We start from the raw sequence: 12,196 nt of genomic DNA on the forward strand, positions 1-12,196 counted from the left end.
TGACCTCAGAGCCCCTTCCCGCAGCGCTCGCCTGGTTCTCGAGGCCCGCTACGGCAGAGGAGGAGGAGCAGCAGAGAGCGGACGGGGCCGCCGCCACGGACCAGGCGGACGAGGCGGAGGCTGAGATCATCCAGCTGTTGAAGCGAGCCAAGGTGAGGCGGCGGAGGCCGAGCGCTGAGGCTGGCGGCCTTGGTGCGTATTACTCTCCACCTTACCGAAGAAGGGCTGGAGCCCAGAATCTGATGGGTCATCCGAGGGGCGATTGGATTCCATCCAGGCTTTTCCCACTCTATCCTACTCTAACGCCTGCAGTTAAACCGCTACTGTCTCAAGTGCTCATGAGATGACACTCCAGGCATCACTCTTTTATCCAGACAGCATGTCGGGAACATTTTGTAGTTGTTTGTATCAGTTAACCAGCCAAGCTGAAATGACATAATTTTGCTCGTATATAGTGGCCTGCAAATGCAACTTAGTGTCGGTTAGGCGACTTGGTTCTCCTTCTGAATTCTTCCTTTTCTCTACATCCTTTTCTATTTTACCTTCTCTTCTCCCTAGATTATCTCATCTCTTCCACTGGGCTAAGTGCCGACTCGGTGCCAACAGCGTCCAGATGTGTATTCCCAGATTGGGGTGTGCTACTGATAGGCCATCTCCACTTTGAGGTCTCACCTACCTCTCAGATTTAACATGCCCCCAAACTAAACTCTTGATATTTTACACTTCCCCAACACGTTCATTCACCATTTTTTCTTTTCTTTTGTCAATTTTTCAGCCTAGAAACCTAGTCATTCTTAACACTTGTGATACCTTGCCATTCGCCTTCCAGTGCACCTACAGTCCAGCAGTAATTCCTGTTGCCAACAAACCAAAATATTTCTCAAATCTGTCCTCTTTCCTTTACATCCTCTGCTGTCACCCTAGTGTAAACCATCACTGCTACCAGCTGTACTCCAGTACTTTTCTCTGCCCTCCTGTCCCCTTGTAATCCATTCTCCACAGAGCAGCAAGAGCGATTTCAAAAAAAGCATATTGGATCCTCCTTGCCTGAAAGCTTTGAATGACAACCCACTGCATTTATGGTCAAATACAAACTCCTTGCCATAGCCTGCAGGATCTAAAGCACCCTAACTTGTCCACCCATTTGGCAATAACCTGGCTCACCAGCCTCCTGTCACGTGTTCCCTTGCATTTCTTCTGGAAAAATTCTCAGCTGGGCGTGGTGGCTCAAGTCTGTAATCCCAACTTTGGGAGGCCAAGACGAGAGGATTGCCTGAGCCTGGGGGTTTGAGACAGCCTGGGCAACAAGGTGAGACCTCGTCTCCACAATAAATCAAAAAATTAGCATGTGGTAGTGCGTGCCTGTAGTTCCAGCTATTTGGAAGGCTGGGACAGAAGGATTGTCTGAGCCCAGCAGGTCGAGGCTGCGGTGGCCATGAGTGTGCCACTGTACTTCAGCCTGGGCGACAGAGTGAGACTCCAATGCAAAAAAAAAAAAAAAAAAAAAGAAAAAATTCTTTTCAGCTTGTAGAAGCTTCATTCTTTACTTACCCTGTGTTTGGATCATTCTTCTCCCTCCTCGTTTGTTGACTAATTCTCATCCATCCTACCTCAGTTTAACTGTTGTTTCCTTGGAAGGCTTCCCTGATTCCCATTTAGAGGCGACCCCCCTAATCACTTCTTTCCATCACTGTTCTTCATAGCTCTTATCATTAGTTGTAATCAAGATAACTTGTCCTACGTGGCCACCTCCAGCCTGTGGGAAGAGAGAAAGAGAGGATGGAGGACAAGCAGCATCCTTATAAAATGTGATGTAAAGATTGGTCACATTCCTTCTGTCTGCATCTCTTGGCCAAAACTTCATCATATGGCCACACCTAGATGCAAGGAAGGCTGATCTCCCTGTTACCTCTGTAGACAATGGCTGGTACATAGTAGGAATTCAATAACTATCTGGATGAATGGGTGAGTAGCTTCCTTCTCTGTATTGGAATGTATGGTTATATACACTTCGGTCTAGTAGCACATGCATCTACTTTATATTTCATTTTCTGCTTTCTTTGTTTTCTCTTTTCAGTTGAGCATCATGAAAGATGAGCCAGAAGAGGCTGAGCTAATTTTGCATGACGCTCTTCGTCTTGCCTATCAGAGTGATAACAAGAAGGCCATCACTTATACTTATGATTTGGTAACTTTTATAACCAGTCTGAACTACCGATGAGGAAGGGTTGATGCAAGGGAAGGGTTGTTCTCCTCATTTATATTCCTGACCGTCAGGATATCCTAATGCTCTTTATCTTTTTTGCTAAATTTTCTTTTGGTTTTAATTTTTTTACCTTTGGGGTATCACTAATAAAACCTCTTAATTCTAGACTAAAAGGAAACCATTATCATTAGCATTTATTTCTTCAGTGATGAGCAGACCTAGATTTGGTTTGTTATAAACAAAGTATGTGCAAATTTTTCCTTTCACACCATTACTGTTCTGTGCTTCTAACAGATTAATTTGGTGACATATTTTCACTTTGAACCCTTTCTTTTAAATTTAGAGAGTGAAAGCAGAAGGGAATCTTTAGATTAAAGGTTTTGAAATAAGTGGGAACATAGTGCTTTAAACTGAAAAAAAATTTGTAATTTGCTTTCAGATGGCCAACTTAGCATTTATACGGGGTCAACTTGAAAATGTAAGTAAATTACTTTGTAATGTCTTGAATTTGAAGGACTATCCTAAAGGAAACTATAATAGTAAGGGTATAGGCTAACCTGCTATAATATAGTGACTCAAGCAAGATAGAAATGTCTTTCTCTTTAATACATTAGTCCAGAGGTAGGCTAAAGACTGAAGGCAGGTAGGCTAGGTACCTTTGCTCTCTGGTCCAGAAGATTCCTTCAAAGATATGTCCTTATCTTTGTGGATGTGGTGATTCACCTCCAGCCTGCAAGAAGAGAAGAAGGGAGAATGGAGGGCAAGCAGTTTTTTTATAAAATATGGTTTAAAAGTTGTCCACATTTTTAATGCCTACATCTCTTGGCCAAAACCTTATCATATAACCATACCTAGCTGCATGGGAGGCCAATCTGCTATAATTGAGGGGATTCTGTAACAGAAAAGATGGAGAGGAGAGTAATGATTAGAGAAGAGTTTGCAGCCTCTGCCACAGTGGGTTTGTGAGAAGTTATTCTCTGAAGTTGGTTTCTACTCATCACAGTAGTTTAAGATACACAGAGGATGTGGGGGTTCTGATATTTTGATCTGCTTTGTTTACAAGGGTACTTTACTATGTATGTTTGAGTGCATATGCATGTGTATGTGTGTTTTATAAGGACTGATGCATCACACTGGTACTTAGAATCCAGGGTCATATAGACAGTGGGGCCCAATTTAAAGAAAAATCTTTTCCTTATACTTGTAGGCAGAACAACTTTTTAAAGCAACAATGAGTTACCTGCTTGGAGGGGGCATGAAGCAGGTAAGGACATTGTCTAGTACTGGCTCTCACTGAAGCAGTTTTCTTAATAGTCTGGCATCCTGAAAACTTTCCTGAAAACTACCTCCAACCCCTAACATGTGCTTTGGTCAAAAAAGGTGGATTTTTCCCCTGAAGGTCTTCAGTCTTTCAGTAATGCAACAGCATGGTCGCTGAGGAATTCACAGCTGGCTAATTCCCCTAAAATAATGATGACTATGGCATTGAGATCAAAATTAGTCTAAACGTTTATCTAAAATATTCCCCAAGAAAATATTACTTGTTACAAATTTTGTTCATTTCTCTTTCTCGTAACAGGAAGACAATGCAATAATTGAAATCTCCCTAAAGCTGGCCAGCATCTATGCAGCTCAGAATAGGTAAGTATAGTCAGAATCTACGTGTGGCAACAGCCCAGCAGTAGGGCGATGGGCCCAAAACTTTGACCCTGGGATGTTATGTAATCCTCATTTCATACTGTTTATCCAAAAAATTTGGTGTCAGACTCAAAGTGTTCCATCCCTCATCTTTGAAATTGCCAGGCTTGTCTGGTTTTGTTCCTGCTGTGTCCATTAGCCTTCTGAGTGGGGCACTCGGCACCTCTGGCTTCCCCATGACAAAGCTCATCAAGTTTCTGTTCCTGATTGAAGTGAGAAGGGAAGATAGAGCTAGAACTTTATTTTAGATCTTTCTGGAAGAAGTGAGAGCAATATAAAGGTTGCTGGGGATAGGCCAAGTGCAGTGGCTCACACCTATAATCCCAATACTTTGGGAGGTGGAGGTGGAGGATTGCTTGAGCCCAGGAGTTTGAGACTAGCCTAGGCAACATAGCGAGACCTCATCTCTACAAAAATCAAAAAGTTACCCAAGGATGGTGATGCACATCTGTAGTTCCAGCTACTTGGGAGGCTGAGGTGGAAGAAGGATTGCCTGAGCCCAGAAGGTCAAGGCTGTGCTGAGGTGTGATCACGTCACCACCTGCCAGCCTAGGTGGCAGAGTAAGACCCTGACCCCCCCACACAAAAAAACAACTACTTGGGATATATACTTTGAAGAAGCCATTTTGCTGATATAAATATAAGTGGAGTTTAATGATGAAATACCTAGGATATAAGCAGAGAAGTCCTTTAGAGACATATTTTGGGGCAGATTTAGGGGGAAACCTAAAACTAGCTTCCTTTAGGTTTTTAATTGCTGCAGAAGTTGATTCCAGAGGTTTGGAGTGACATCAAGCTTGATGCTATAGGGGGTACTCATCAAGGCCAGAGGCGCTGGCACTGGTCCCTTGTGTCTTAGTCACCAACTCCTTTGTTCTTATCAGGACCTGCCCAGTCTCTCTGCATTTTGATTGGACTAGATAGGGTAGAGCTTCTGAGGGCCTTTGGCTTCAAGTCTTTTGGGGGGCTTTGAGCTTGGCCTAGGCTAGGGAGCATTGCATTCTGATTAATCTCCCTTGTAGTAGGAACAAACAGGACTAGTTGTTGATAGGGTATGAACCCATAGGGCAAGAAGAAGCCCAAATAAACACTGTTGAGTAAGACAAATTCAGAGTCTTGTAGGGGTAAAAGGTTGTGTAGTAGTAGTAATAATTAACCTCTAAGTTACTCTATATTTTTCATTTTATTTTGTTAAGAGAAGCAAGAGACTAGAAAAGATAAGGCAGATCCTGAGGCTTAGAAAGGTTAAGAGGGCAACCCTCTTTCAGGTCTCCTCCCACTTGGAAGCTTTTTGTCTTCTTAATGAACTCCTGCTTTCTAAAAAAAAAAAAAAAAAAAAAAGAAAGGCTGATAAGAGTTAGGAGGGGAATTGTTTGTAGACCTCTTGTTCTGGCTGGGAGTATCTTGTTGGCAACTTCCACAAGCCCCATGTCCTGGCTGGAGAAGGTTCCTCTTGCTAAAGTTTGTGTGGGTTAAATGCTTTCTAGTGCCACTGCTAGGAGTTTTGTTGCTGAAAAAGAAACTTTATCAAAGACCTAAAGCTTGGAAGAAGTAAAAAAGTGACTAAAACTCCTCAGAAGCTCTTTGAAGTCAGCAATTGGAATCCTCAGTGTAGGCTAGTATTACTTTGAACAAGGGTAAGGCTTTCACACATGGAGAAACTGACTCATTGGAGACCATCTGTTAATGGGAGATGACAAAGACTTTGTTTTGGAAACAGTTCTACCGGACTCCTATCAAAATTATGTTTATGAAAACTACACAATGGAATGGGGAAATGCTTGCAATATAGTATTAGATGAAGAAAAAAAAAAAACCACAAGGCAAAATACTCCAAAATATTATAGTGATTATCTTTAAAAGTTGGGCTTTTTTTCTTTTCTTTTCTTTTTAACTTGGATGTGTTTTTCTAATTTTCTTGATTGGCTATCTATAAAATTAAGAAATTAACATAACTACTGGGGACTCAATCTGTTATTCTTGTGTTAGCACTAGGTTAAAAAAAAATCTTCAGAGAAACACACCCCCTAGAGACTTTAAGCAAAATTCCCTCTTTTCATTTTATACTTCCTTTACTGATAATGTTCAAACCTAAGCTGAAAAAATGAAGATAAAAGTGGAACTTATAAGAAGGTAAACAATTGATTACTGATATTTGCTTTACAGACAAGAATTTGCTCTTGCTGGCTATGAGTTCTGCATTTCAACTCTAGAGGAGAAAATTGAAAGAGAAAAGGAATTAGCAGAAGACATTATGTCAGGTAGGAAACCTGGCTCTTTATCCTAGATGTTGCCTTTTCCCCAGAAAGGGCTTTACTGTTAAACTTTGAGAAATGGGAATAGCTCTGAACTATTTTTTTCTATTTTAGAAAAAAAAGTAGCTATTTTAAAGGTCTTAGCATAGGGTTTGGAATAACATGTTTTTAAAAATTTTGACTACTGTTGTTTTTTTAGCCCCCTTGGTTCATAATTTATCTGTTAACTTTTAGTTACATATAACCTCTTGAAAAATTGAGGACCAGACAGGGCAGGTTTTTCTCTTATCAAAATGCTAATTATCTTTTGACCTTATATACACAGCAAGTTTACAAGAAGAGAAAGAAGCTGATGTTTTTACAATTCATTCTCACCAGTTATGAAGGCTAGGAACAGGATGGGATGGGCAGGAAGCTGTCTAGCTCTCAACTGTCTTGGGTTTCTTAATTTGAAGTACTGGGAATTTTATTTATTGAGTAACTTACTTCACACCTACTGTATGCCAAGAGCAAGCAGTATGCTAAGAAACCTGACTCTTTTCCTGGACATTGCCTTTTCTCCATAAAGGCCTTTACAGTTACTCTTCTGTCCCTAAAGTAATATACCTCGAAAGAGATGTCTGTACCCAATTGTCTTCCAATTATCTCTTGAACATAGAGTAGTCTTATCTGTGGGGGATATGTGCCACAAGCCCCAGTGGCTGCCTAAAACCACAGATAGCACTGAATGTGTTTTTTCTTACGCATGTGAGTATATGTCTATGATAAAGTTTGATTTGTAACTTAGGCACAGGTAGAGATTAGAAACAATAACTCAATAAAATAGAGCAATTATAACAATATACATATAGCATTAATAGGTTCAGAGATAGAATATTGGTTCTTATTGTAGATCTGAGCAACCTCAGCATACAATTTTTTTTTCTTAAGACAAGAACTTACTCCTTTTTACTTAAAGGAGGTATATTATAGTTTCTCTTTGTCATATTGAAATTGTCAGCATCACTACTCTTGGACTTTGGGGCCATTAGTAAGTAAAATAAGGATTGCCTGAGCACAAGCACTGTGATGCTACTAAGTGACTAATGGGCACTAGGCGTATACAGCATGGGTATGCTGAACAAAGAGATGATCCACCTCCTGGGTGATGGAATGGGACAGTGTAAGAGTTCATGATACTCAGAATGACATTCAATTTAAAACGTATGGATTGTTTATTTCTGGAATTTTTCATTTAATATTTTCAGACCACAGTTGCCTGCAGATAACTGAAACCTCGGAAAGCGAAACCGTGGATAAGGAACCACCTTTATCAGAGTCACCAAATCCAATGGTCATTTCTTAATCCTTAACTTACTCATTAGCAGCTTTGATTTAGATGATCACTTTCTCCTATTAGAAACACTTTCACTTGGCTTCTGGGATACGTCACTGGTCTCTCCCCTTCCTTTTTCCCTACCTCTAAATGTTCGTGGACCTTAGAACTGTTTTTAACCCTCTTTTCTCTCTGTACTCACATCCTAGGAGATATCATTTATTTCCATACTTTTAAGTATTAGATTTACAACTTCAGTCCCAACTTGCCACTGAACAGACCACCACTGAACAGACCTATGGGTATGATTGCCTACCTGACATATTGACTTGATTGTCTAATGGTCATCTCACACTTAACATGTCCAAAATGGGTCTCCTGATTTTTGCTACTCACAAACTTGTTTCTCCACCAGTCAGTCCCAATTTAGTAAATGACACCAATATTTACTCAGTTGCTTTCGTCAAGAACCTAAGAATCGTCTGTGATTTCTTCATTCCTCATGTCTAATCCGTCAGCAAGTTATATTAGATCAACCATCAAAATGTTAGGCCATGTCTCATCCCCTTACCCTACTGCTCTGGTACAAGTCATCGTTTTTTCTTGCCTGGATGCCTGTAATAATCCCATGGATTTTTCCTGCTTCTTCCCTTCACTCCCTCACACAGTCTGTTTTCCATGCAGCAGGCAGGCAAAGTGATCTTTTAAAGACCTCAGTGCCTGTGCATCATCTTTAGAATAAATTTAGAATCCCTGTGTGGATCTATAACATGCTACATGATCTGGCCCTACCTACCTTTCCCATGCCTTCTCCTGGCACCCTCCCCTTGCTCATTCAAGTCTTACCACACTAGTCTTATTCTTGCTATCCTTGCACATTCTAAGCTTGGTGCCATCTTAAGACCTTTTTACTTGCTATTTTCTCTACCAAGAGTGTTCTCCCACATCTTTCTGTGGCCAGCTCCCTTACTTCATTCAGGTCTGTGCTCAAATATCACTTCCTCAGAGAGCCCTACCCTCACTAAAACAATCATCTCTTCTCACCTGTGTCACTCTACTCCTTTATCCTTTACTTTTCTCTATCACACTTGAAACTAGAGGGTTTGTGTATGTGTGGGTGTGGTGTGCTTGTGTTTGTTTCATTATATTTTTGTTCAAAAATATTCTTTGTCCCTATCAAAGAGAGATAGAGACTTTATTCATTTTGCTCACAGCTAAATTCTCAGTGCCTAGAACAGTGCCTGGCACATAATAGAGGCTCAATAATTACTGAATGAAAGAACAAAAGACCCAAGAAAGACCAACAAGTAAATCCAGTTTCAGTGCAGTGTGGAAGTTCTTTGAGGAGATCCACAAGAGGTGTAAGCACAAGTCTAGCTGTCAAGTAAGTCACTTTTGAACTATTCACACCCTTGCTGTCTTTCATTTGTAGCACTGACCATAGTTTATTAATAGTATAAAACTGTCTTTTCTGACTCAAAAAGTAATACCAGTTACCACCAAAGAAATTTTAGAAAAGCACCAAGAAAAAAGTTAACTAAGAGCTACTGTTTATTTTTTAGTGTCTTTTCAGGCTTCTTCCCCGTGCTACTTACATTTTAAGAAATAAATTAGGTATCGTTATATACTACTTTGTAACCTGGTTTTTAAAAATTTAGCAATATGTTGTGAAAACATTTCTTTTTTCAAGCAAAGAAATTCTTGTTGAACAGAGCAAGCTAATTTCCTTTTTTTAAAAAAAGTGATCATGTTTTAATACATTGAGCTTGAATTAGAAAACTTAAGAGTCTAAATAAATTGCTAAAGAATTTCACAGTGAGATCAATGAAAATTTTTCTCTACATACAATATGATCATTAACAGATTAGTAATTCTTATTTGGACTGATAAGGCAAAAATAGTAAAACTGCTCTTTTCCTATAATAAATTACACATTATCTTCTGTAGGGATAGCTATCGTACATGAAGAAACAAAGATGTGATCGCTCTGTGCCTTTTTTTCCCCCATCGGAATGTCACTCTGTCACCCAGGCTAGAGTGCAGTGGCACGCTCATGGCCACCGCAGCCTCGACCTGCTGGGCTCAGGGTATCTTTACACCTCAGCACCACAGATGTGCACCATCACGCCCGGCTAATTTTTTGATTTATTGTAGAGATGAGGTTTTGCCAAGTTGCACAGGCTGGTCTTGAACACTTGGGCTTAGACAGTCTTCTCGCTTCTGCCTCCCAAAGTGCTGGTATTACAGGCGTGAGCCACCGTGCCCTGCTACAAGCTAATTTCTATTATGAACATTATTTTTACATTTTATTAGTATGTATTACATGATTCTTCATCTTATTTTTTCTAGAGAAGACATAAATTCCTATTCAGTTTGAACAAAGCAAATCCAGTATCAAATTCATGTGCTTTTTTATTGTCACAACTAACTCTATCCTAAGAGAATATTACTTAAGACCACATAAAGACTTGGTCTAGGTAATTTTTTGTTCTCATTTTGTAAAGATATATATATATGTACTTACTAAGGGAATACCCTTAAAAAATTAAGTGAAAACTTCTGCTACAAAACAATATAGTTAGGAGGAGCCTGATTTTCTAAAACATGTACATTAAAGATAGGCATAGAACAAGGGCTTAATGATAGATATCAAAATGTAGACAGCAATTCTTTCTGGTTGGTAGATTTATAGGGACTTATTTTCCTTTGTAAAATTAATTTCTGGCTGGGTGCAGTGGCTCATGCCTGTAATCCCAACAGTTTGGGAGGCCCAGGTGAGAGGATTGCTTGAGCCCAGGAGTTTAAGACCAGCCTAAACAACATAGGGGGATTTTGTCACTACAAAAAATAAAAAATAAAAAAAATTTGCCAGGTATGGTGGCATGCACCTGCTGTCCCAGGTACTCTGGAGGCTGAGGTGGAGGAATCACCTGAGCCCAAGAGGTTGAGGCTGCAATTTGCCATGATCATGCCAGTACACTCCAGCCTGGGTGGCAGAGTGAAACCCCAACTCAAAAAATAAAGATAAAAATAAATAAATGTCTAATGTTACCTATATGGTATAAAAAGTCAAGTAGTATTACAATACCTCACCCCTTCTTCCATTTTCAGCTTTTAAACAATTTCTTCTGGTGTTTCCCTTCACATTTCTAAATAATCTATAAAATTGCCATTTCTTGATTTTTCAAAATCTTGATTTATGGAAAAGTGAAGATTTAGTGCAATTTCTGGTTGTGTCTACATATGAATGTATAAATAGTGTTAGCTGTTGGGCCAAATAATATGATTACAGAATTACATTTCCTTATGTGTACAACCTGTTGTTTCCTCTTTGGAGAACTAGCTTTTTTGTTGCTTGCTTTTTTTATGTGTGTGACAAAATCTGGGTACACAATGGCTTACTTCTCATTGGCATGGCTTGCCATAGGCATTCACTCCTCATTTTCCTTTCACATGCTTAGTCACAACACTTTTTTCTCTGCTTTTTATCTACAATTTTTTGATCCACAGTGTGGGATTAAGGGTAATACTCTCATAGGACCTTTAGAGGATTGAGGGAGTTAATACACATGAAGCATTTAGAATAATGCCTAATATGTTATAGCTGCTCAGAAAGTGTTAGATATTAATAATTTTTATTATTGTGATAAGGCCGTTTCCCTTTTCCCCTAAAACATTAATTTTTATAAACCTTGTTAGCTTGATGATATGTCCTTGATCTGGCACTTTGATAAGCAGTGAGGTTTATCTTTTGGGTCAGATTCTCACTCACTCCCAGGTTGGAGTGCGCTGGCACATTCACAGCTACTGCAACCTCGAACTGCTGGACTCAGGCGATCCTCCTACCTCAGACTTCCAAAGCAGCTGAAACCACAGAGACATACCACCACACCCAGCTAGTTTTTTCAATGTATTGTAGAGATGAGGTTTCACCATGTTGCCCTGACTGGTCTCTAAACCATGGGCTCAGGCAATCCTCTCGCCTCTGCCTCCCAAAGTGCTGGGGTTATAGGCGTGAGCCACTACATCTGGCTGAGGTTTATCTATTAGTGCTTTTTTGTAAGGACATTAACCCTTTGTCTCTTGGGGTTTTTTCCCCTTTATGTTTGTATTCCTCCCTTTATTTGTATTTATGTGTTTATAGAGTGGTTCTTTTTAAATGAAAAGTGAATGTGAAATTAACATTTGTATAAAGAATTATGAGAATAGGCAGTGACTCAGTGTTACCTGTACCTTTGAAGCGCTTCCCACTTGTGATACTACTCTCCTTGTTCTTGCCACTATCATTCATTTGCTTCTCTTTAGTTTCACCTGTGTCCCTTAAAATATTTAGTTTCTGCATTTAAAAAAATTATATAAAGGAATCACATAGTATGTATTTAGGTAAGGGCATTTTTATGACTTGCATAAATCTTTAATCTTTTTAGGATTAGATCTGAATTCATTTATGTTTATTTCCTTTGCTTTTATTAATTTTTAAATAAATAGAGTAGCTATTCTGTGCCAAGTGTTCTGGGTTTTGAATAGTAACAAGTAAGGCAAATGTCCCTGCTCTTCTGGAGCTTAATGCTGACAAAGGTATTTTTCTTTTTCTTTTCTTTTTTTCTTGAGTTGGAGTCTCACTCTGTCGCCCAGACTGGAGTGCAGTGGCCGCTCCCGGCCACCGCAGCCTCGACCTGCTGGGCTCCGGCAATCCTTCCGCCTCAGCCTTCCAAGTAGCCG

General features: G+C 39.8%; 1 protein-coding gene across 1 annotated transcript in view; it reads left to right on the forward strand.

The window, feature by feature from the left end:
* The window catches only part of TTC19 (tetratricopeptide repeat domain 19), a 28,142-nt gene that overhangs the window by 242 nt on the left and 15,704 nt on the right, over positions 1 to 12,196 (forward strand). The window contains exons 1-6 of the mRNA XM_008062611.2: positions 1 to 152; positions 2,078 to 2,188; positions 2,646 to 2,684; positions 3,414 to 3,470; positions 3,786 to 3,847; positions 6,071 to 6,165. The exon at positions 1 to 152 is cut by the window's left edge and continues 242 nt beyond it. Coding sequence (XP_008060802.1) covers positions 1 to 152; positions 2,078 to 2,188; positions 2,646 to 2,684; positions 3,414 to 3,470; positions 3,786 to 3,847; positions 6,071 to 6,165 — 516 coding nt within the window. The remainder of the gene's footprint in view (positions 153 to 2,077; positions 2,189 to 2,645; positions 2,685 to 3,413; positions 3,471 to 3,785; positions 3,848 to 6,070; positions 6,166 to 12,196) is intronic.

The sequence above is a fragment of the Carlito syrichta genome, unplaced genomic scaffold (genome assembly GCF_000164805.1).
Source record: "Carlito syrichta isolate Samal-C Ts95f unplaced genomic scaffold, Tarsius_syrichta-2.0.1 Scaffold305756, whole genome shotgun sequence".
Lineage (NCBI taxonomy): Eukaryota > Metazoa > Chordata > Mammalia > Primates > Tarsiidae > Carlito > Carlito syrichta.